Source organism: Ipomoea triloba, chromosome 10, assembly GCF_003576645.1.
Source record: "Ipomoea triloba cultivar NCNSP0323 chromosome 10, ASM357664v1".
Lineage (NCBI taxonomy): Eukaryota > Viridiplantae > Streptophyta > Magnoliopsida > Solanales > Convolvulaceae > Ipomoea > Ipomoea triloba.
In genome coordinates, this window is record NC_044925.1 from 21,172,776 (window position 1) to 21,198,218 (window position 25,443).

At 34.2% G+C, this 25,443-nt stretch overlaps 3 protein-coding genes across 3 annotated transcripts; 2 read left to right on the forward strand and 1 right to left on the reverse strand.

Moving 5' to 3' along the window:
- Positions 1-4,543: 4,543 nt before the first annotated feature.
- Positions 4,544-5,238, reverse strand: LOC116033295. Its single transcript, XM_031276048.1, has 2 exons — positions 4,936-5,238; positions 4,544-4,678 (listed from the first exon to the last, which is right to left on the reverse strand). The coding sequence occupies exons 1-2, from the start codon at positions 5,236-5,238 to the stop codon at positions 4,544-4,546; spliced, it is 438 nt and encodes a 145-aa protein (XP_031131908.1).
- Positions 5,239-11,682: 6,444 nt separating this feature from the next.
- On the forward strand, positions 11,683-17,488 carry LOC116032422 (shikimate O-hydroxycinnamoyltransferase-like). Its single transcript, XM_031274962.1, has 3 exons — positions 11,683-12,151; positions 15,691-16,163; positions 16,793-17,488. Exons 1-3 carry the CDS (start codon positions 11,711-11,713, stop codon positions 17,313-17,315), a joined length of 1,437 nt encoding a protein of 478 aa, XP_031130822.1. The 5' UTR covers positions 11,683-11,710; the 3' UTR covers positions 17,316-17,488.
- Positions 17,489-21,894: 4,406 nt separating this feature from the next.
- LOC116032423 (CBL-interacting serine/threonine-protein kinase 25-like) lies at positions 21,895-23,666 on the forward strand. Its single transcript, XM_031274963.1, has one exon. The coding sequence runs from the start codon at positions 22,167-22,169 to the stop codon at positions 23,484-23,486; it is 1,320 nt and encodes a 439-aa protein (XP_031130823.1). The 5' UTR covers positions 21,895-22,166; the 3' UTR covers positions 23,487-23,666.
- Positions 23,667-25,443: the final 1,777 nt, after the last annotated feature.

Here is a 25,443-nt window from a genome sequence, read left to right on the forward strand (position 1 = left end):
ATATATATATATATATATATATATATATATATATATATATATATATATATATATATATATATATATATATATATATATATATATATATATATATATATATATATATATATAGACAAAACAAACAAACTGCACTGGATTACTTTGGTAAAAAGTCAAGAATACAAGATGGGGAACAATGTCCCAAAAAATTAAAGACATTATAATCATGAAATGAACATGATATAATTGATTTTAGAAAGGAGAAATAATATTAAAAAAGAAAAAGAAAAATATTACGGAGAATGATATGATACAAATGTTAAATTTTTATTAGGAAAAATTGCATTTTTAATCCTGAGTTATACCTAAGTTTTATTAGGAATTGAAATCAATATGTTCATTACATGACACATATTCAAAAAGTTTTTTTTTTTATTGCATTTTGACGAGAGGAAGACCTAATTTTTATTGAAAAGCTTTGCAATATACAAAAATTGAGTCGTAATAATTAAAATAGAGTAAAGGAGCTAAATTTCTTGTTTTGCCCTCCATTTTAGCGCCAGCTTGATGTCAATACTAACAGAAGACTAATATGACTTAAGTTTCAATAATCGAAGGACCAGTTTAGGTGCAATTAAAACTCATAGAATTAATTTCAGAAAAAAAGTCATAATCTGATGACCATTTTGAGAATTAACTCATTTTTCACATTATATATGACAATCTAACATAGTTAATCGGTTGCCAAATACCTTATGATTTGATAGTATCACTAATATTTTTCATAACGTTAGTTGTCAGGTTATTTGTGGTACATTCTTTATTAATTTATTGTTGGAAAATGACATTTTTTTCTCGCTGAATTATGGATTTATAGCACTTTTTCTCCCTGAATTATTCAAGCACTGTCATTTGTCCCCTCAATTATTTTTAAAATGGCAATTTTTTCTCTTTTGATGTTAAATGGACATTTTTTTCCTTAAAATAATTATTTCATTTAATTTTCTTTTCCAACAAATTATTGCCTATATGTAGATATGACTACGTTTGATTTGAATCGAATCAGACACTATAGCAACTGAACTAAAATAACAAGGATTGTTCTTTTTACAATTCAAAACCAGAAAATAAAATAAAATAAAATAATTATTGAATTTATATTATTTTAAAATAGAAAATAGAATATACAAAAATAAATAAATAAATTTTGAACCGGCCTTTCTGAATCTAGAATCATAATAAATGCGAATAGGAACCAAATAGATTTTTAAACACGGTAAATGATAAATCTATTCTGTCCCGGTTTACATTTATTCTGATTCCAGTTTCGGTTCAAAATTTATTTATTTATTTTTGTAAATTCTATTTTCTATTTTAAAATAGTTTAAATTCAACAATTTTTATATTTTTTTTCGATTCTGAATTGTAACAAGAACCATCCCTACTTATAATGTCTGATTATGTTCAAATCGAACCGTAGTCATCCCTACTTATAAGCAATAACTTGTTAGAGAATAAAAACAAATGAAATAATTATTTTAAGGGTAAAAATGTCCATTTAGCATCAAAGGGGAAAACTATCACTTTAAAAATAATTGAGGGGACAAATGTGAGTACATGAATAACTCAGGGGGGAAAATTGCTATGAGCTATTGTTCAGAGGGAAAAACTGTCATCATCCATGTGAAAGTGTAAACTAGGACACCAGGTGTCACTAGACCACAAGGTCTTTGGCAATGTCATTTTCCCTTTATTATAATTGATCTTTATTGATTTTATTAATTCAAAAAAATTAGTTTTCTCCATTTAAATCAATATATAACATTTACTACATTGTGTGATATTGATTAATAATGAAAATTTCTTTATTTTTATTAATGAGTTAATTTCATTTTAGTCATAGATTTATAGGTGGCAATTCGCTTTTAGTCCTTTTTTTATTAGAACATCATCATTTAGTCCTAGTATTATTATGACATGACCATTTTTAGTCCTCCGTCAACAAAAATCGCTGAAATTGCGTTACATATGAAGACATTTCAATCTTTTTTATACAAAGTATGTTGATCTGCTATATTTTATATGCTTAATTTTTTGAAAAAAATTCATAATTGAAGACTGAAATGCTCTTGTATTTAACAATATTTAAACTGTTTTGTTGGTAAAGGAAAAAAAATGATCATGTCATAATTATACTAGGACCAAAAGTGAATGTTTTGACCCAAAAAAAAAAAAGACTTAAATAGACTGCTACCTATAAATTTAGGACAAAAAATAAAATTAATTCTTTATTAATTATTGGTGAAATGACCGATCACACCTCAGTTAAATAAAAAATTTATACAATTATAAAATACCAAAAAAAAAAAAATCAATACAGTACAACAAGTACATGTCAAGTAGTAAATATTATATGGTGATTTTTGTAAGAATGAGCGTAATATATAAACCCGCAAAAAATGCACAGTACCAATTGCGCAACACATAAGATATTATATAATTTTATTATTGTATATATTCCTGTTTGAATTTGAGTGTTATGTTATTGTTGTTAGACGTACGTTATTGAAATTATGAACAGACAGGAAAGTTTGGAGAAACAAAAGTCAATACTAGTAATTCATACATCTCAGCGACTCAGCGTCAGTGATAACTAGGGAACAAACTCAGTCTTCACAAACAAGTGATCATCAATTATGTACATACAACAAATAAAACAAAAATAATATTATATATCCCTCTTATATTTCTTAATATTTTTTTTTGAGCAAAAGAACGATTTAGATTACTATAACATAGCAGAAATAGAGCCAAGAGCGACAGAGTCCTAATACAGAGTGCAAGCCTTAGAAAAGGTCGCAGAAGCTAAAGTGTGAGAAATAATATTTGCTGATCTAGGAACTATACTGATAAAGCAATCAACAAACGAAGACATTAAAATCTTGCAAGCATCAACGATCAAGCCAGCGTAGGAGAAATATGGTTGCCGTTCCGGTCCCAAACTACCTCTTAGTTGAGAACAATCCGTGCAAACTTGAACCGATAACACCCCCTGCTCCTAAGCCAAGACAACACCTCCTTGCATGCTGTTGCTTCCACCATGAATGGAGAAAAACAGTCGGGTAGTGGTCCTGCACAAGTTGCCAAGAAAGCTCCGTCCTCCGCCAACAACACTACTCCGTAAGACGCTTTGAGCGAACCGGGATGGTAACCTGCATCGAATAAGCACCTTGGCAGTAATAGTGTCGCCTGTGGTGGGCGTGTTGCCCGTCGCGGCATGATGCGGTGGTAGCAGCTGGCCACAGTTTGCAGCCCTCCATGCATGCAGTGTGGTTGCTGCTGACGCCATTACTCTTCTTGGGGCAGGAGAAAACCATCCCAAACAGCATTGTTCCGGGCACACCAAAGGTGATAGAGTACTGCAACAGCCAAGCAAACATCCTCTTCAGACATAGTGGTCAACACATTTTCAAACCAAAAATTAAAAGTAGTGTCAACCAAGTTAGGGATAGATAAATGAGACTCATTCCAAACTAGTTGAGCATAGTCACACAAGACAAGTGCATGCATTGTATCTTCATGACTAAGACCACACATTGGATATGTAGAATCAACCTCTACCCTCTTTAAAAGCATATTTGTAAATATAGGAAGAATATTAGTAAGGGTTCTCCGTAGAAACATCTATCTTCCACTTAGGGGGAACTTTAAACTTCCACATGAGGTTCCATTTATCAAAAGCATTAGGGAGGCTAGCATAGTCACCAATTATGGACCTATAACCACTCTTAACAGAATAACACCCGGCCTCTTGAGTCACCAAACCAATACCAAGAGTCTTCATACCCTGGCGAAATAGGGACCCTTGAAATGCGTTCCACATCCGCAGGGGTAAAAATATCAGTCAAAATAGAGAGATCCCATGCCTTCCTTTCCTCATCAATCAAACCAGATATAAGGAAACCATTGAGGTGGGCAGGCATTGGGGTCTGAACCATTGGGCTTGGGTCATCAGGGAGCCAAAGGTGACCCCAGATTAACGTTGATTTCCCTTCGCCAATCCTACGCCTCACACCACTGCAGACAAGGTCGTGAGCAGCCATAATATACTCCTCCAACAATAACTTAGGAACCCTCCTAGCGAGGCCTCAACAAAAGTGGAACTTGGGAAATATCTGGCTTTGTAGACCCTGGCCACCAAAGACTGGAGCATAGTTAAAAATCTCCAAGCCTGTTTTTCTAACATTGCCTGATTGAAAGCTCGGAGCTCCTTGAAACCCAAGCCTCCATAAGCTTTTGGCACACATAACCAATCCCAGGCATTTCAATGGATCCCTCTCTCCACTCCCGAACCCCACCAATATCTATTCATGGTTCTTTCCACGGAAGAGCAAACTGACTCAGGAAGTTAAAAATACACTCATAGAAAAAGTGGGCATTGCCTGAGCCACACTTTTCAATAAAATTTCCTTACCAGCCTGAGAAAGCAGTCTTTTATTCCATGAACCAATTCTCTGTCTGATCTTATCTTCAATGTACGAGAAGGCAACCTTTTTGTTCCTACCTACAAAGGCTGGTAAGCCCAGATATTTTCCAAAGTTAGGAGCATGTGGTACACCAGCACTTCAACCACCTCCTCCCTGCTGTCCTCAGTAGTATTCCTGCTGAAACAAACACTAGATTTATGGTAATTTACTACCTGCCCAGACATAGACTCGTACACATTTAAGCAATGCTTTACAGCCCCGCTTCTTGAGCATTTGCCTTAAAACATAGGAGGCTATCATCCGCAAAAAACAAGTGTGAGATAGGAGGGGCACCCCTAGCGACTCTGCAACCATGAATAGAGCCTTATGCTTGGGCCTTCTAGAGTAGCACAGAGAGCCCTTCTGCACAAATTATAAATAAATACGGCGAAAGGGGATCTCCCTGCCTTAAACCACGAGTGGGAATAACCTGTCCACCACTAACCCCATTTATCAAGATATTATATGAGACGGTAGTTACACAAAGCATAATCAGATCAACCCATCTATCCACAAAACCCAATGCCAATAACATTTTCCTGAGAAATGACCCCATACGGTCATAGGCCTTTGCCATGTCTAACTTGAGAGCTCCCCAACCAACCAAACCACACTGTTTCCTATTCAAGTAATGTCCCACTTCCGCCGCCACAAGGATATTATCAGTTATTAATCTACCAGGGATGAACGCACTTTGAGACTCAGAGATTAAGTCCCTCAACAGATGTTTCATCCTGTTTGCCAACACCTTCGCTATGATCTTGTAAACAACATTATCACCACCACCACCACAACAACTTATTATTATTATTATTATTATTATTATTATTATTATTATTATTATTATATGTTCATTTTCAAAAAACAAAAACAAAAACAAACAAAAAAAAATCAAAAAATGCAATTTCTTAACTTTCAGCCAAACAGTGAAAGATTATTTTTGACATTCAACCAAACATTAGAAAACTAAATTATTTTTCAAAAAATGTGACATTTTTTTATAAATAATTTTTCAAACAATATTTTTCAAATTTTCAAACGTACCCTAAATTTGCCAAACAAAGCCTAAATTGAATACCATCAACTTTAAGGGAATATTATAATTTATGCCTCTTACAAATATGTTAATTATAATGTCACACATAAACTATTAGTGGTGTAAACGTTACACCTCAATTTTCAAAGCGTGACATATATTGTCCCTCCCTTAATAGGAAGAAAGAGAAACATTGTTGTCGGAGGAAGGAAAACAAATGAAGAAAGAAAAATGAAGGAAAAAAACAACGTGGTCTCCGAACAGGGAAAATGACGGGTAACTACATTTACACCACTAATAATTTCGGAGGGGGTTATATATGTCACGTTTTAAAAATTGAAGGACAACATTAACACCACAAATAATTCAAGAGTGACATTGCTAATTGACATATTTGTAAGAGGCATAATTTTTCCAAACTTTAAAAGCTTATATTACAAAAGTCTAAATCAAATACACCCATAAGATAGACTAAGGGCAAGAAGTTTTAGGATGAATTGAAAACCCAGACGCAGATGTTTTGAATTAATATACTATTACAATATTGAATAATAGAAATTCAAAAGTTTGGTTAAAAATAAAGTAACTTATCTTTCACTATCGTTAATGTTACCAAAGCATATCTGGCCCTCTAAACAAATGAGAAAAGCCAGAGCGGGCCACCGGGGGATACTTTTATTTTTTGGTAAATTTACAAGTTCTTTCTCGCCGTTTGTTTAACGGTCCGGGGTCCACCCACGTTTGCCCCGGGAGGCAGGGAGCTGGCCCAGGGGGAATCGTCACTTGTGGGAACCCGGGTTCTCCCGGAATTCCTCCACACAAAGAGAGCTCACTTGCCACTTGAGCTACCCCACTGGGTTACCACCGGGATACTGCTTCCTTCATTTTCACTCAAACACCTCAAGAGTCGAACAATTTTACTTATTATTCCTTGAATAAATAAATAAAGCCATGATTGGCTCATATTTTAGGTGAGCAGCTTGTACGTCTCCATAGCAATTACTAGTAATATATACCACACACTCACGCAATTGTATGACTTGTGGGCTTGTACTCCTGATCCCATTTTGGCTCACCTAACGTTCTTATTAAAACATGCAATGCAGATCAGACCCCATTATTCATTTTTTACTATTTATAGATGTGAGTACTTTCAATGTCGACCATTAAAAAAAAACAAAACAGACACTGTTTAGTAATTGAATTTGAAGCATGTGTTTTATTTATAAACTAATTTAATAAAAGTCAATTTGAAGCATGTGTTTTATTTATAAACTAATTTAATAAAAGTCAATAAAGTTAAAGACAAAAATTTGTGAGATCGTTACACATGTCTTAATCCGTGAGACGAGTCAGATCTTTAATTAATGAGGTCAACGATTCGACCTATTAATCAAATATTTGACCCATTAATCAAAGATCTGACTCGTCTCACGGATTGAGCACAAGTTAAACCTATAATAAGAACTAAAAAATGTTGGTCCGATGTTTGTTTGAATGAATGGTTCATATTATTTTGATTTTAATATTTTTTCATTTTCATACTTTTCCCTCTATTATATCTTTTTTTTTTTAAATACCACACATTCCGTCAGTGTAAATTTTAGTAACGAAATATTCCGTTAACTATTTATTATTCTTAACTTATTGATTTCCATAATGAATGACTTAGGTTCAAGCCACATCCCAATCAAAATTGGCATAATTGTTGAACATATACATGATTCTATGAATATGTTAGAGTATATTAAAAAAGTACAATATAAAATTTAACATGAACTTTGATCAATTAAATAGCCACACTATATAAACATCATTCAAAGATGAACATCAAAAATTACAAATAAGAAACCTTGAAAATCGGTTTCTTGCATTTTTATTTTTTATTTTGGAAACGAAAGGATAATTAGATTAAATAGAGTCTAGCTTGAGAGCATGGACAATGGAAATTAAAGAAGAGGGAACGAAAAATAATCCATATACTCAGACTTAGATCAGACTTTTTGGGCTAACAAATGGACGACCCTGCTCGCAGACCATTTAACAAACAAAAAGCAAAGGTTTAAAAAAACTCTAGCTACTTCTCTAACATCATGAATAATAATATCAAAATAAGAATGCATAAACTGGTTCTTGATGCCCATTGGCAACATTGATGCAATCAGTCTCCACTTGCACATAGCTACTTTCTCAAACCAAATGAAGCACAAAGAGCCAATATCACCCCTACTGAGGTTTGAATCTACCTCCTCCCATGCTGGGTGCAACCGAGTGCCACTAGACCACAAGGTCTTTGGCGATTTTTTTGTTTAATTAATCTTCTTTTGATTATTTAGAACAATACTCAATATTTTAATTATGTTTTTACATTATTGGGAATTGATAAAGAATATTCCCTAAGTATACTACCTATGTGTATCGCATACTTGCTCGGTATCAAATCAAGTCACCATGAGGAACTGTTTCCGAGCATAACCGATCTCAAAACGGACCGGCCAGACCTAAACATGAAGACCGAGCAGAAGCCTAGCTGGTAATAGTCTTTGGCCCACTGTAGTACCCACCCCGACCAAGGTGTGTTCTTTTCCTTCTTAAGGTGCATCAGTTCTTCATATGATAACTTAAGGTGCATATTTTGTTGAAACTTAAGGTGTATGTGTCTGTCTAAAGTTTTAGGTGCGTTGTTTTACTTCTTAAGGTGCGTGGTTTGAGTGCTTAAGGTGTGTCAGTTGCGAAAACTTAAGCGTCGATCTAAAGCTTTAGGTGTGTGATTTTACTTCTTTAGGTGCATTATTTTCCTTTTTAAGTTGCATGATTTGTATGCTTAAGGTGTCTCAGTTGTTGAAGGAAGTGTGAAAGAAAGTAACACCAGAAAGAGTACATGATTGAGTATAAAATTGAGTACGGGATTGAGTACAAGATTGGGTACAAGTTTGAGTAGTTGTTATACGCGTGCTTTTTAAAAAAAATAAATAAATAAATTTCGATCAATGATTTGAGCCGTTGATATAAATTTGATTAACAAATCTAACCGACACCTGAGCAAGTTTCCGCACCAGAACTCATCGTTTTATACACACACTTATATCTTTATATTATGTCATTTTACATGTAATAAATTAAGAGTAAATATCTAATTTAACAAACACTTTTCTAGAACCGACTAACTAAAGTCAAGCACATTGTGCTTAAATGGCATATAGTGATCTCCCCCATATGGAAGGTCATGAGTTTGAGTCTTAGTGGAGGTGATATTGAAATTGACTTTTTGTGCTTCAACAGCTTGAGAAAGCATAGATAGCTAACACAATCAATTAATTGATAGCTAATTGCCAAACACGCCTAAGACTCCATTTGAAAATGCAAAATAATACATTTGGAAAGTCTTTCTTTTTAAAATTTTTCTAATGTGTGATTATTTAAAGATAAATAGAGTCAATAAAAATACACATTATAGTCAAAGGGAAAAGAGTCCATTGTGGCAAATACTATCTTTCTATATTTTTACTTAGAAATAAATTTTGGAATTCCTCTCGTTTTCCCCTCTCTCCTCTCACATACACTTAGCCCTTGTGCCTCATTGTCCATTGAAATCAATCAAATCTCGGTATGCATGTATATATTCTTTTCTTTTCATTTTTTATCCTCAAATAATAATATAATGTTTTTTTTAATGTATTTGTCAAGTATGCATGTATACCTTCAATATTTTGTTTCATTATATTTCTGTTTATCTTTCAAAGAGTGCCTCAATTTTTAGACAAACAGAAAATAGATAATTTTTTAAATGTTAGCCAAGTACTACAAAATGGATATGTTTTTATGAAAAATTGAAAATGAATCATTTTCTAAAAATTACTTTTGAAAAAATATTTTACTGGTTTCTAATAAGTATTTTTGTCTTTTGAAAACTCATTACATTTCTATTATTTAAACTAACCAAACTAGGAATACAATAATTCCGGCCTATTCAATTCCTCAAAAATTTAATTTGTGAACCAAACAAAATATATGTAATTATAGTGTATGAATATTATCTTTGTAATTCCAAGTGTTGGATAAAGATACATACACAGCAACTAATTAATGTCTTTCTCAAAATGAATTTGTCTTACCCAACCTTGGTAGTGACTAGTGACAGAGACAGAATCGTAATGCAAATACGAAACGCAAAACCTACTGTTGGCTAGCCATGCCCATGAAGACCTGTAGATAATTACACAAAAATAGAATAAAAAATAATGCCAATAGTTAGCAAATGCACATCGATCTACAAAGATCTCTCTCTCTCTATATATATACTGGAAATAGCATAAGAGAATACATTACAATTTATAAATGGGTTACATAGACACAATCACAATCGAATTGGTTGGTTTGGTTCCTCTTTACCAGCCTTCACCCAAAAAAATTTTTCTAAGAGGACATGTCACTGATATAAGTGTTAGGATCAAACGCTTACCTCTACGCCAAAAGTTATAGCTAATTGCGAAGGTGCAACTTTATTTCTTTATACCTCCATACATAATGCTGGATTTGGTTCTTTACTGACCTCCACCCAACAATCTCCCTAGCTACATGGTATTGGACCTAGTCTTACTACTGGTCTCCGCCCAATAATTTTTTATTGGCTTTTTCGATTTAAGCATGTGGTCTTTTAATTTGCCAGTCACAACGCCAGATTCACTTAGAGTGAAATCAAAATGAAAGGGTTAGACTATCCTTATCCAGGCAATACTCTCTTACTTTAAAAAATGGGTCCCTCTTTCACATCATCAAATTAATTGCAATTTATTCACTATTTTACTTACATCCTACAATATTTTTTCACTCTCAAAAGTGACCATGCTATCACATTATAATACAATAAAATAACAAAATACTAATAAAATAATTAAAAATAAATAAATAAAGTACAAAAAGGCTGCCGTGAGGCAACCTATGTACTTGAAAAACCTTAGTAGACTTCAATTTTTTGTGGTTTTTGAGGTGCCAATGAGTAGAGAGAAGAGGAAGATAAAAATAAATAAATAAATAATCCGACAAAAAAAAAAGGAAGCAGCAATGGTCATTACTTCAGGGTGGCCGCCACTATGAAGCGCGCCCCAGCGGGCGTGTGGGAAACACACTCTCGCTGGGGCGCACAGTGCGCTCCAAGCGTGCCTTTTGACTTTTTTTTTTCTCTTGCAAAAACCAATGCCTTTGCAGGAGAAAAATCAAACGAAAAACCAAGCATCTCATTTGTTGAAAAAACATCTCATATTTTGGACGGTAAAAAACACCTAAAATTCACTATTGTGGATGCTCTTAGCAATCTTTCTATATACACCTAAATATTTTTTAAAAACAAAAAGAAAAAAAAAATGAAATTCACTTTGGCATGTCATCTCCAGGGCTGCCCTGGCCATGTCTTGCCAAGGCGACGTCATAGGCCCCTAATTTTTTAAAAAGTATATATAATTTTTTATGTATAAAACTATTATTTTTATTCTTGATAATTATGTTTTTAAAATTAATAAATTGGCCAGAATTGTAACTCAAAATAAAATTTTAGAATGAATTGACATTGAAATTTTGGTGAATAATTTTGTATTTAAATATGCACGAAAAATGTTACTTTGAAATTAAATTTTGAATTGTATTTTTTATTTGTTTAATTTTTATGCATTATATTTTAAAACAAAAATTATTACATTTTTATTTTTGTTATAGAATATTAAAATAACTTAAAGTCCAAATATATTTGGACTCAATTACCTCAGTTATAGAAATCTTGTATACTTTTATCGTTATAAAGTTTTTGAAATTATATGTTTCTTACCTTTATAAATCAGCACGGTCCAATTTTTAATAAAACGATCTATCCATCTCATCTTGCAAATGTTATCCTTTTAAGAATAAAGATAACCTTATGTATCATATATTCATATCATCCTATCTAAAATCTAAATAAAAATCTAATCATGTCCCACTCTCTCTCTTTCTTGTCCCTCACTTTAGCTTGATCTGCAGCTGCTGATGGGAACCCAACCCAAGGTGGCAAGTATATATATTCTAACCTTCTCTATATATACCAACATAGTATATATATATATATATATATATAATATATCAAGAATATCAGGGCATTCAACAATTCGATCAATTCAACAAATTAAAATACATAAATATGCAGGATTGTGCAGACAATAAGTGCGATTTTGTGGTGACGATGAAGAGCGAGGAAGTGGTGAAGGCAAGGCTGGGAGAGTATTACGAGCACTGGCTGCCCATGTCCAACTTAGACCTGCTAATCCCTCCATTAGATTTCGGAGTTTTCTTCTGTTACTATAATAATAATGATAATAGGTGCATTGAGAAAATGGTGGGAGTTATTAAGAAAGCGCTGGGTGAGACGCTGGTGTCGTTCTACCCATTTTGTGGAGAGGTGGTCTATAACGGGCATGGCGAGCCGGAGATTCAGTGCAACAACCGTGGGGTCAATTTCAAGCACGCTTACGCAGATGTTGAATTGAAGAATTTGGATCTGTTTCGCCCAGATGTTTCTGTCCATGGAAAGTTGATCCCCGATAACACTACAACCGGGAAAGCCGGTGTGCTTTCTGTTCAAGTAAATATATACACTCTTCTCACCTTAGTTTTATTAAGAGTGATCGATTTTTTCTTCCCATCTTTCTTTTTTTTTTTTTTACATACATTTTTTCTTTTCAACTAATGGTGGAGTTATCCAATTGGACGTTATATTCCACCTGTCTCATTTTATTTGTCTCTATTTCTTTTTTGTTTATTTTTTTAATTAATTTTTTACTTATTTTTAAATTTGATTTTTTTTTGTTTTTAATAATACTTTTAGTGTAGTTTCTAAATATATTAATTTTACACACTAATATTAAACTTAATATTATGAAAAATTAAATTAAAAATAACTTCGATCAAACATGGTTACTCGAACCAGACACATGAAATGGGATGGGAAGAGTATTACGATGAAAATAGCATTTTCATTTTTTAACTCCATATTCACTTATTAAATATGATCACATTTTTTTAAAAATTTAATTTTGAAGGCCTAACACAATTGACAATCCTACCTTCAATCCAAGGCCTTTTTAGAGTAATCCTACATTTACTTACCTAGTGAGGTGTCATGCTATGATTCATTTAAAAGATAAAGTGAGTCACTATTTTTATCCATTCATTTTTTTTACCCAATAAAATTTATACAAGTACGTGGTGAGAATTATATTCAATGAGAGTACATCTATCATTTTTCACCTTTTAACATGTCAACATAGGGGGGCAATGAGCAAATGATTTCGAGGACTTAAATTTTGAGTTAATTCTATTTTTGGTCTTAAATTTATTGGTGACAATCTACTTTTAGCTCTTTTTTATTAGAACATCCTCATTTGGTTTTAATATTATTGTAACATGACCATTTTTAGTCCTCCATCAACTAAATCGTTGAAATATCGTTAAAAACAAAGACATTTCAATCATTTTTATACAAAGTATGTTGAACCGCTATATTTTTTGTTTATTTTTTTGAAAACATCAATAATTGAAGTCTGAAATATTCTTGTATTTAACGATATTTAAACTGTTTTGTTGATAAAGGACCAAAAATGGTCATGTCATAATAATACTAGGACCAAAAGTGAATATTCTAATAAAATAGGACTAAAAATAGACTGTCACCTATAAATTGGGACCAAAAATAAAATTAACTCCTTAAATTTTTATTGGTATGAATTGAACGTTCCCAATACATATACGTACCATAAAAGAAAAGATATTTATATAAACTAATAGAATATGTAGGCCCGTAACATATAGGTGAAGTGAGCTTTGACTTTTAGGCCAGTAATATATAATACAAATGAATGTAAATTTTAAAAACTTGTGTATTAATATGGTTAAAACTCAAGTCATCGATTCTAACCTAATTTCTGAGCTAACAAATAATAATATATTCTATTTGGTATACCTAGTAAAGTAGATGTGTGAAAAGGGCGGACTTGAGATGCGCCGGCCTGACCTACTGTTGACTCACTTAGGCATTCTTCAATAGTTAAACTTGGGTGGAGTTTTTGAGGAATTTTTATAAGTGTGATTAAAAAAGAGAAAATGAGGTGGATGGAAAAAAAAAAACAAATACAAAACATAAACTAAAAACCAACCCAAAACAATCCATTTCCACCCATTTTGCGGTGAACTCTGCCAGTGGGGCCCATCCCAAACTGACAAAACCCCATTTTGCAGGAGGAAAACCCACCCAAAACAATCCCTTCCCATTTGATTAAAAACTCAATGACCAGATTTTATTGTTCCAAAATTGATCAAAAAATAACTATTGTGGAAGGCGTTACTATTTAGACTAGGTTGGTCAAATCAGAGTACGATTAAATTTTAGGTTGATTTGATCCAAACAGTAAACAATAAGGCTCGACCCACTCCATAGCTTTAAAAGTGAAAAAAAATTAAAAATATAATTTAATATATAAATTATTATTTATATAATTACATATTTAAATTATATTTTGCAACTTAAAAATTATTACTTTGAAACATTACAATAATACAAGTACATTTAAAAATAATAATCAATATTTTTTATTATTATAACATTTATATAAAATTTAAAAATTATTTATTGACATATTTTTATTATAGTTCATAACTATGTAAATAAAGTCAAAATCAAAAGAAATCTTTGAAAGAGTTTTAAAGAAATAATCAATCTTTATTATAGATTAGAAATAATAATAAATAAATAATTTTAAAAATTAAAATTATTTAGAAAAACTATACAAGAAATCAAGAATCAATAGTGTAACATTAATAAGAATAAATTTACAAATCACAATTACTATAAGAAAAAGTTTTTTTTTTTTTTAAATCATGGGCCAACAAACTGGGCCGGCTCATTTAAAAAATAATGACTTAGCCTAGTCTATATTACAAGCCAAGCTAGCCCTACCTGGCAAATTATGCTGTGGAAGGTGGACTTGGGTCCAAAACTACGTTACTTTTTGTCTCTTTTATTTTTTATTTTTTATTTTTTATTTTTTATTTTTTAGTAAACATATTGTTGAATATAGAGTTGTCCAAAAATGTGTGAATGTAGAGGTTTCAAAGTGTGAATATAGAGTATATAGAAATCGTGAATGTAGATTTATGATTGTGTGAATGTAGAGTTGGCCAGAAATGTGTGAATGTGGAGGTTTTAAATTGTGAATATAGAGTATAGAAATCTTGAATGTGGAGTTATGCATCTGTGAATCTGTAATAGAGTTAAGAAGTTCTAGCAACTTGTAGCTCTGTAATGTGTGAATGTGGAGTTCTCAAGTTGTAAACGTGGAGTATAGGACCTATGAATATAGAGTTTTGAATATGTGAATGCATAACAGTGGTAATATAGTTACTAAACATATAATCCTGTAATGTGTGAATGTGGAGTTTACAAATTGTGAATGTAGAATATAGTGTATGTGAATGTAGACCCAGGTCCACCTTGTAAGGTGGACTTGGGTCCACGGCATAACAACCCGCCCTACCCATGCCATGTATAAGTGTATAACCAATTGTTATACCATTAACTGATGTCCACTTTGTGATCTAGTGGCACCTAGTTGTATTCTCATGATACGGGAGGGGTTTGAGTCTCAAGGGTGACAATTATTAATGACAGACATATAATAATTAATACTACCTCCGTCCCAAAATGGTTGTTTGGTTCGTTTAACGAGGCTTGACTGAAGTAATTTTTAATCCAATTTTTTATATTATTAAGTTTAGCATTAATATATAAAATTTATATATTTAGAAACTACATTAAAAGTACTATTAAACACAAAAAATTAAATTTAAAAATAATAAAAAATTATTAAAGAAAATAAGCAAAGAAGGAAGAGTTGGTTTGACCAATGAATAATAAATATGACAGGTAAAATGGGACAGAGGGAGTATCACTTTAGTCGGTTGACTATAGTAATTTTACTTAAACTAGTCTTCAAGCTAATAGCCAATGACTCAATTAGATAACACTATGAAGTCCACGATGCTTATGACTAAATGAAGAAAAACTATGAACTCTGTATTATTTGTTATGAACCTCAAAATTGATTAGATTTAATGTGAGGTGATCAGGTGACGGAACTGAAATGCGGCGGGCTTGTGGTTGGATGCACATTCGACCACCGCGTAGCCGATGCCCACTCAGCAAACATGTTCATGCTGGCCTGGGCTAATACCGCTCGTGAAAACAACAATACATCGTTCCTCCCATCTTTCCGGCGATCTCTGCTCAATCCACGCCGCCCTCCTTCCCACTACCCATCCCTAGATGAGATGTACTTGTTTAGATCTTCCCTCCCACCGCCCCCAATCCACGACGATGATGATGATGATGATACCGACCACCTCATCAGCCGCATCTATTATGTCCCCTCCGACCAAATCGCGCTCCTCCAGTCCCTGGCCACCGGCAACGGACAACGGCGTAGCAAACTAGAGTCCTTCAGCGCTTTCCTCTGGAAAACCGTCGCCCAAGGCTGCAAAGGCGACGGCAAGAGATGCAGGCTTGGAGTCGTCGTAAACGGGCGGCAAAGAATGATGAAAATGTAAGTTTTTGTCGAATTATATCTAATTGTGTAATTAGGTCCTTCAACTTCAAAAAATTTCAATTAGGCCCTCAAATTTGTTATTTTGGAACAAGAAAATCCTCGATGACCTGTAATAACAGACCAAATATATTTCCGACGAATCTCCAACTACATTCCGACGACCAAATCAAAAAATCAACCACCACTTGTGATCGCGTCAATGCCGCGGGTCGCGTCTGGCCGGAGAAGGCTGGTCGCCTTCTCCGGACGTGGAGATGGTGACCAAATCGGTCGCCATCTCCAAGAGACAGCGACTAAGCGACTAACTGGTCGCCGTCTCCACGGCCAGAGAAGGCGACCAGCCTTCTCCGGCTGGATGCGACCGACAGTGATTGATTTTTTGATTTGGTCGTCGGAATGTAATTGGAGGTTCGTCGGAAATATATTTGACCTACTATTACAGGTCATAAGTAGGTTGGAGGGTTTATTTGCTCCAAAATAACTAGTTTGAGGGCCTAATTGCATAATAAGGTATATTTTCAATGTCTATTTGACCCTTATTTCTATATTAATATATTATATATTAAGAATTAAGTAGTGAAAATTGGGTAAGTTTATTAAGTAGTTTGGTTGGATTGGATAACTAGACCCTCCGCCCTGCAAAGCTACGTGGGAAACGTCCTTTCAGTTCCATACTCGGAAGCGAGCGTGATGGAGCTCCGAGCAACGCCGCTCAGCGGGATCGCGGAAAGGGTGCACGCGTGCTTGGAGAACGCGGCGAGGGAATCGCATTTCTTGGCGCTGATCGACTGGGTGGAAGTGCACAGGCCGGAGCAGGCGATCGTGAGGGTTTACTGCAAGGAAGAGGGGCAAGAAGCCGCGGTGGTGGTGTCGTCTGGGCTTCAGTTTCCGGTGTCGCAAGTGGACTTCGGGTGGGGGGCGCCGGGTTTCGGGTCTTACCATTTTCCATGGGGCGGGCAAACGGGATATGTGATGCCGATGCCAAGTGTCCATTGTAATGGAGATTGGATCGTGTATGTGCACCTGTTGAAGAGGTACTTGCATGTGCTGGAGACTAAGGCTGCTCATGTGTTCAAGCCCTTAAATCATATGTATCTTAACAGCTCATTTCCGGCCTCCCCGCCCGTTGATATTATAATTAAGCAATGAAAAAAAAACACACACACACAACAACAACCCGATCAGTGAACTCTAAGATGGTAGCCCATTGAAGAACCTTTTCCATGACTAGTTGGTGATTGTTTGGCTTGAAGCAAACCCCATCATATGTAAGTAAATTACTTGGTGTAGTTCGCCCTGCCATTTGATTTAGTTATTACAGTGCTTACTGCTTAGTGTTTTCATTAATTTCTTTCCAAATAAGAATTTTTAGAAAGTCAAAAGTTTCAATTAAAACATTCACTTAAATATATTTATAGGAAATAGAATTCATTAGCATTCAAATATTAATATGATGTTCAAATGAGAATTTGGCACGCCCAGGTTATGGCCTCACACAAGTTCAAATTGAACTCATTTTGTGATTTGATTTACACCCCCTCTCAAGCGCAAGAAAAATCATCTACTAGTCTATGCTACACAATTCAAACTCATTAAAAAATTAAATTATATTTATACTAATGCAAACTCATATCTCTTTCTAATGTAGAACAAAAAGTTACTTAAAACTTAAAAGTTTTCTTAAACTTGATTTTCTCCAACTCAATACTTTGAGAATCAATTTTTCTCATTCATCTGTTATTCATTTTGCGCTTATAATATATCAAATTCACCTTCTCAACTTGAAAATTGATCCGACCTAAACCATAAGTAGAGCTCACTCAAAATTTACTTCAAAATGGTCATTTTAAATGTTATTTTATGCTAATTTTTTTAACAACCCAGCAAACCTGAGAGTAGTTAGGTAGAATAGCATATTCTGCTATCACCTCTTGAAGTTTAACCTATTAAACTTCTCAACCTTTCAACTGAGCCACTTGGTACGATAACAAATACTTATACCATATATAGGGGGAGTTGTTTGCGTATCCACTATAACTGCGCACCAAAGTCCAACCGCGCAGAGAAACCTAAGCATGGTCTAATGTCTTGGTTTCTCATCCGACACTTGAGTTCCTCAGCGTTGTTGCATTCTGGCTGTGGTACTTTTTTAAAAAGAAATTCTCATTATACTTTTTTCAGCCATCATAACTAATTTTTTTTAAAAAAATCTTTTTGACGTACCATCGGTGATTGAAATTTTTTCCCACTTCATTGTCAGTAGTGATTGAAATATTATGGTTTACTCCGTATGTTGGTGCCTAAGCAGCCAAACATTTCAATTATTGAAATAGTAGTTGGAAATTTTGCTCTCTATAATTAGTGATAGATCGAAATTAGTGAGGATTTTTACAGATTTCAAAAATGGTCATCAGAAGGTTTGTGGATCAATTAGTGTATCACATTATTAAGAAGTAAAAAGTGAAAATAAATGTAATATTACATGAGTAATATATATATATATATATATATATATATATATATATATATATATATATAAAAGGTTCAAAGCACTGATCACAGTTGTCTATCATAATTCATCAATATTTAAAGATTTATTTTTTTAGAAAAAATAGTGTCAATTTTATAATATATTAAAAATTTCAAACTTACAATATTTATAAAATTAATGTTACATCTTTTCTCTTATTTTTTTTTTAGCAACCCTCAACCGTTGATCTAGCCAAATAGATCGATGCATCATATCAGTATTCACTTTTTATCTAAAAGCTTGTTTTCATTTGTCTCTCCTACACACACGTATAAGTGGGTAATATACATGCATGTTATTGAAATATAAACTTAAAATACACTTTATATAATATATGTTGTCCAAAAAAACAAGAATTGGAATAATATGTAAAAAGAAAAATACTTGCAACACACCCCAAGTTTTGGTTGGAGAAGTATTTTAGCGGGCAGAATAACACTTTTAGCAGGCCTAAGTGTGAGAATTGGTGATGGCCAAAGTACAAGTGCATGGAACTCTCCATGGTTATTAGACAAAAATCAACCTTTTCTCTCAACTCCTTCCCCTCCTGATGCTATTAATATGCATGTGGCCTCCTTGATGAATGCTACAAAAACAGGCTGGAATATGGAAAGGCTATAACAGTACCTCGGGGATGAGGATATCAGTAGGATTATGCAGGTTCCTATTTGTCAAGGGGAAAAAGATAGTTGGTATTGGAGATGGGATATAAGGGGATGCTACACTGTGAAGAGTGGCTACCGTTTGTTAAGAGGCGAAACTAGTTCGTCAGACAACATTTTCAACCAGTGGAATCTGCTTTGGAATTTAGACATACCCCCCGGTTGAAATCCTTCATGTGGCGCCTTACGAAAGGGTTTTTACCTACAAAATCAAAACTTCACACAAAGGGTAATGACCTTGACTGTAGCTGCTTAGGATGTGGCGAAGAGGAGACTGATGTGCATGCCCTCCTTACGTGCAGCTCCATCTTCAGAGTCTGGTCCGCTTTTCGGTGGCCATTACTAGACAACATCTCACTGAAAGTTTGGCTACAAAATCTCATGACCTCTGCCACCAAAGAGGAGATTATTGACGCAATATTTAAGCTTGATGCAGTATGGCATGCGCGTAATCAGTTGCTGTGGAATAATAAAAGGCCGTCAATCACTGAAATTATGAAGGAAGCAGATGCCCAACGGCTTGCATGGAAGCATCTCGGTCACAAATGCTCCAATCTTGAACAAACGGTGAAGCCACTCGAAACAGTACAGACCCTCCATCAGTAACTATTTGTCAAGTGGATGCTTCATGGAGCAATCCTCCTCTCTAATGCAGGTGCTTTCATAGCAGCCACCAATGGAAAACTTCACGGAGCTATTGATCCTTATATGGCAGAAGTTATGGCCTGTAGAGAAGCCCTTTCATGGCTTAAAAATCGGGGTACAACCATAGTTAGAGTAGAATCAGATTGTGTCAATGCGGTATCAGCCTTACTCATAAAAAAGTGGACTTCTCCTATACTGGGCACATTTCAAGTCATTGTTTGAATATCATGTCCTCCTTTCAATTTCTGGTTTGTCATTTTATTAAGAGATCAGTGAATCTGCTAGCTCATACCTTAGCTAAAGCTGCAGACTCTTAGTTTGAGTCTCACTCTTGGGATACTTATCCCCTGATTGTATTCTTTCATTACTATCGGTTTAATATAGTTAATCTTTTGCTTTCAAAAAAATAAATAAATTATAATTGTTTATTTATGAAGGTGCTAATGTATTTATTGATTATTTTACATTTATGAAAGAATTTATTGATTATTTTAATAATTATTATTGTGTATATATAATTGTTAAAATCTTGTAATCTTATTTCAAGTTATTTGACATTAATATTTTTTTTCTTATTTAATTTAAAATTTTATGTATAAATTTATATGTTAACTTCATGTATGACCTATTTTTTTTGCTATGCCCTTGACTTGTAATTAAATGATAGGACTGAGGCGAATTATAAATGTACTCTTATAAATAATTTGAAAATAAAGTAAGTAGAAAAAATAAAATTTTTATTTTTATTTTTCTCTAAAATACATGTCAGTATTAAAATATATTTTTGAAAATAAAAAATCAATATTTTTATTTTATTATTATTTAATACAAATAATTTACAACAGCCAATAGTTTCGAAACAAAATGCCCACAGATTAGGTGTCCTGTTCGTTTTTTTCTTATCGTGTTTCCAAATTCCAAGTGCAACGGATAAGAATTTATATAATATATGTTGTCCAAAAAAAAACAAGAATTTATATAATATGTAAAAAGAAAAATGATTATTTTCTCTCTCGTTTTATTTTTGTTTTTGTTTTAATGATCTAACATCTTTCTTTGATGTTACCAGCTTAAAAGAGCCACTAAATTAAAAAAAAAAATATTGAATAGTCAAATTATTTTTATTGATAAATAATTTTAATGCAAAAAGAAAGTGTTAAAAAAATTATGATTCATAGGGCTCCACACTCCAACCAGACAAAATAGTTTAGAGATATAAATTAAGAATCACCTGAACGTACTATTTGTGTGCAAGGCGCGGGGCATATATAAAAAACCTAATCATTGCTAATTATCGTCACAGGAGTTCCACAACCCAACCCGACAGAATAGTTGAGAGGTAAATCAAGAGCCAACTGAACTATCCATGGACATATAAAAACCTAATCATTGCTAATCATCAACTTTAGGGCTCCATACCCCGACCCGATATAATAGTTGAAAGGTAAATTAAGAGCCAACTGATCTATCCGCGGGCATATATAAACCTAATCATTGCTAATCATCACTAATCATCGTCCTTAGCGCTCCACACCCCCAACCCGACAGAATAGTTGAAAGGTAAACCAAGAGCCAACTGAACTATTTAGTGACAACCCGTACAGAATAGTTGAGAGATAAATCAAGAGCCAACTGAACTATTCGGCATATAGAAAACCTAATCATCATCCTTAGGATTCCATACCTCAACCCGATAGAATAGTTAAGAGGTAAATCAAGAGCAAATGGGCATATAAAAAACCTAATCATTGCTATTCCTGCCTAATATTTTTTTCGTAATTAAATAATTAATTAAATTTAAATGATGAGATATTTTTCCAGTGGGCTTGCCTCACTCCCACCGTCTCCACACTTGAAAAACCACGTCCTCCTTTCACTAGCAAACATCCCACTATCTCTTTCTCACCCTTTTATGTTCCTCTTCTATTCAATTCCCATCCTTCAAACCTTTAGCCACACCCACCTTACAACCCCTCCACCACCACCACCCAATTTCCGGGCCGAAATCATTCTTTTCTTAAGTGGGTACCGTTTCTACTCTCCAAACCCACTTTACTTTTCGTCTCAATTCAACCACCACCATGATACCCGCCCCAAACACTATAATATTCCGGCGAATTTCAATGGTTTTTTAAGTGCCCTGAATAGTGATCGAATACCACCATGGAAACCCAATCTGAACACCATCTTTTGAATGGAGCGTGTCGGAGCGTTATTTTCGGGAAGTACGAGATGGGGAGGCTGTTGGGTCAAGGAACCTTTGCGAAGGTGTACTACGGCAGAAACCTCGAAACCTCGGAGAGCGTGGCCATCAAGGTTATCCACAAAGACCATGTGGTGAAGAAAGAAGCCATGATGGACCAAATCCAGCGGGAAATCTCGGTGATGCGATTGGTGAAGCACCCAAATATTGTAGAGCTCAAAGAAGTCATGGCTACAAAGCACAAGATCTTTGTCGTGATGGAATACGTGAAAGGCGGCGAGCTTTTCGATAAGGTGGCTAAAGGGCGGCTGAAAGAGGAGACGGCGAGGAAGTATTTCCAGCAATTGATGAGCGCGGTGGATTTCTGCCACAGCCGCGGCGTTTCTCACCGGGATTTGAAGCCGGAGAATTTGTTGGTGGACGAGAATGGGGATTTGAAGGTCTCGGATTTCGGGCTCTCTGCGTTGCCGGAGCAGCAGAGGAATGACGGGTTATTGCATACGCAGTGTGGAACTCCGGCGTATGTGGCGCCGGAGGTTTTGAGGAAGAAAGGGTACGACGGTTCCAAGACGGATGTTTGGTCTTGTGGGGTGATTCTCTATGCTTTGTTAGCCGGTTTTCTCCCATTTCAAGATGAGAATATGATGACAATGTATAGGAAGATGTTCAAATCACAATTCGAATTTCCGCCCTGGTTTTCCCCTGAATCCAAGAGGCTAATTTCCAAGATCCTGGTTCCCGATCCTGACCGGAGAATCAAGATTCCGGCGATCATGAGAGCCCCCTGGTTTCTAAAGGGATTCAAATCCCCAATTCAAGATGACCCAAACCAGGAGGAGATTAAGGAACCGGATTCCCAAATAACCCCCAAATCATCCCCGCCGTTCTTCAACGCGTTCGAGCTAATCTCCTCCATGGCTTCCGGGTTCGACTTGTCGGGCCTTTTCGAGACCCGCCGGAATTCTGGGTCGCTTTTCACGTCAAAATGTTCCCCTCCTGATATCCTAGTGAAGCTGGAGTCGCTGGCCAAGAAGCTGAATTTTAGAATCGCGTGCGCCAAGGAGTTCAAGGTGAAGATGCAGGGGAATTCCGATGGGCGGAAGGGGAAGCTCTCGGTGACGGCCGAGGTGTTCGAGGTGGCGCCGGAGGTGACGGTGGTTGAGTTCTCAAAGTCCGCCGGCGACACGTTAGAGTATAGGAAGTTCTGCGATGAAGACGTTAGACCTGCGCTTAAAGACATCGTTTGGACATGGCAGGGTGAGAGTAACTGCCAAAGCTAACCGTTTAGGGGGTGATTTTAACCCTAGTTTGCATTTTAGTCTTTCTTATTTATATGATAGTTCTTGTAAGTTGAGGTTGAATTTTGTGAATAGGGAGTGATTATGTAAACTTATATCATTCTCATGAGTTTTCAGGTTGATTTTATTTGAAGTTAATCACACAAATATGTTAATTTTCAATGAACAAGTAATATGTAGTGACTCTTTTAAATGAAAGGTCACGAGATCAAGTCTCAAAAAATAAACACTGAAATGATGGGTAACTACATTAATGATATGTAAACGAAATTGGAAACTGGTTGAGATGGGTAACTATATTAATGATATGTAACGATAAAAGTTGTTTATTTTGCCTTTTTAAGGGTAACATTATGAATCACATCTTTGCTTTTCAACTAGCAGGTTCACTTTTAGAATGACATACATCTTGTAATTTCCTATCATAATACTTCAATTATGTGACAAATTTGAAAATAAGAATAATAATAATAATAGAAAAGACAATTAAGTTTGCTTTCCTTGTTTTAAGGTGGCAGGCATAGTGCAGATGGCAGTCTTCGGTTGTTGGTTCTCACCCCAATGCAAGATTCTTTCCGTTGATTATAGCAATGTTTTTATGGGGGCTCTCTTATGTTGTTTTGTGTTGGCCAGCCAACATATTTTGGCTTTCCTAATTCTTTCATTCGATCGTACGCAACTTTATCTTTAACGTATTTTTCATCATTTCGAGTAAAAAACAAATGCATACTAGTGTAATCCACGATGCTCAGTATATTTATAATTAGGGTCATATTTGTCTGAGATTGCTTCACAAATACAAATTAGTGAAATAGTCTCACACAAATTTTTACCTTATAATTAACTTATTATGAATAAATTAATTTATTACGAATGGTATATTATAATTAAATAAATAATACTGAAGGTGAATAATTGAACATGTGGAGAAATTTACTAGTAAAGAGATGATTAATTGTAATACTTTTGTAGCCTTTTTTTAAAAAAAAAGAAAAAGAAAAAAAGAAAAATGATTTATTCTTTTCTTAAATTTCACCTCCAATATTTTTCTCCTGATGTGACAATCATTCATGAGGTGCCATGAATTGATTGACTTTACTACTAATAACTAATTCAAAATAGAAGTTAGTTACCCACGAGCACAGATTAAGCTCACTTGTTCAATGGATAGTATTTGAGAGAAGAAGTTAGTTACCAATTAGATGCTGCTACATCATGAGGGATAGATTAGAGGGAAAAATATGGGTTACACTTGTATGAGACCGTCTCACAAATCTTTATCCGTGAGACAGGTCGGAGCAAGATGAAATATAATACTTTATTATTCATGATTTAGTATTTCATTTTCTAGTATAAGTATTACATTTCATCTTGGCTCGACCATTCTCACGAATAATGACCCATGAGACGATCTCACACAAGTTTTTATCAAAAAATATTAGGGGTCTCTAGCATTACTCTTTTTTTTTTAATGCTTTTATGGTAATAGTTGTTTGAAGCATTTATGTTGACAAGTTTGAATAATTTTTTTAAAAATGTAAAATTTAGGGGAATATACTTTGTAAATCAGAGGGAGTGAAATATTATAGTCTTTGCAATGGCTTAACGTATTGAACATACAATAATGAATTTATAGCAGTGACATAACAAACATGTAATTATTATTTAATGTAATAGTAGGTTAATTAAATAATCAATATAGATTTCATTTAAAATATCTCAATTAAAACTCGTTTATAATTTTTTTATACATTAATTTTATTTGTATGAATAGAAAAAGAAAAAAAATTTAAGTTAAAAAAGAATTTAAGGGAGAAGAATTAATTTATTAAAATTAAAATTAAAATTCAAAAAAATTTTTAAAAAAATTCTCAATCACTCATTTCTCAACTGGTCCTCTTTTATTATAATTATTGCAACAAAAATGAATAGTATACAA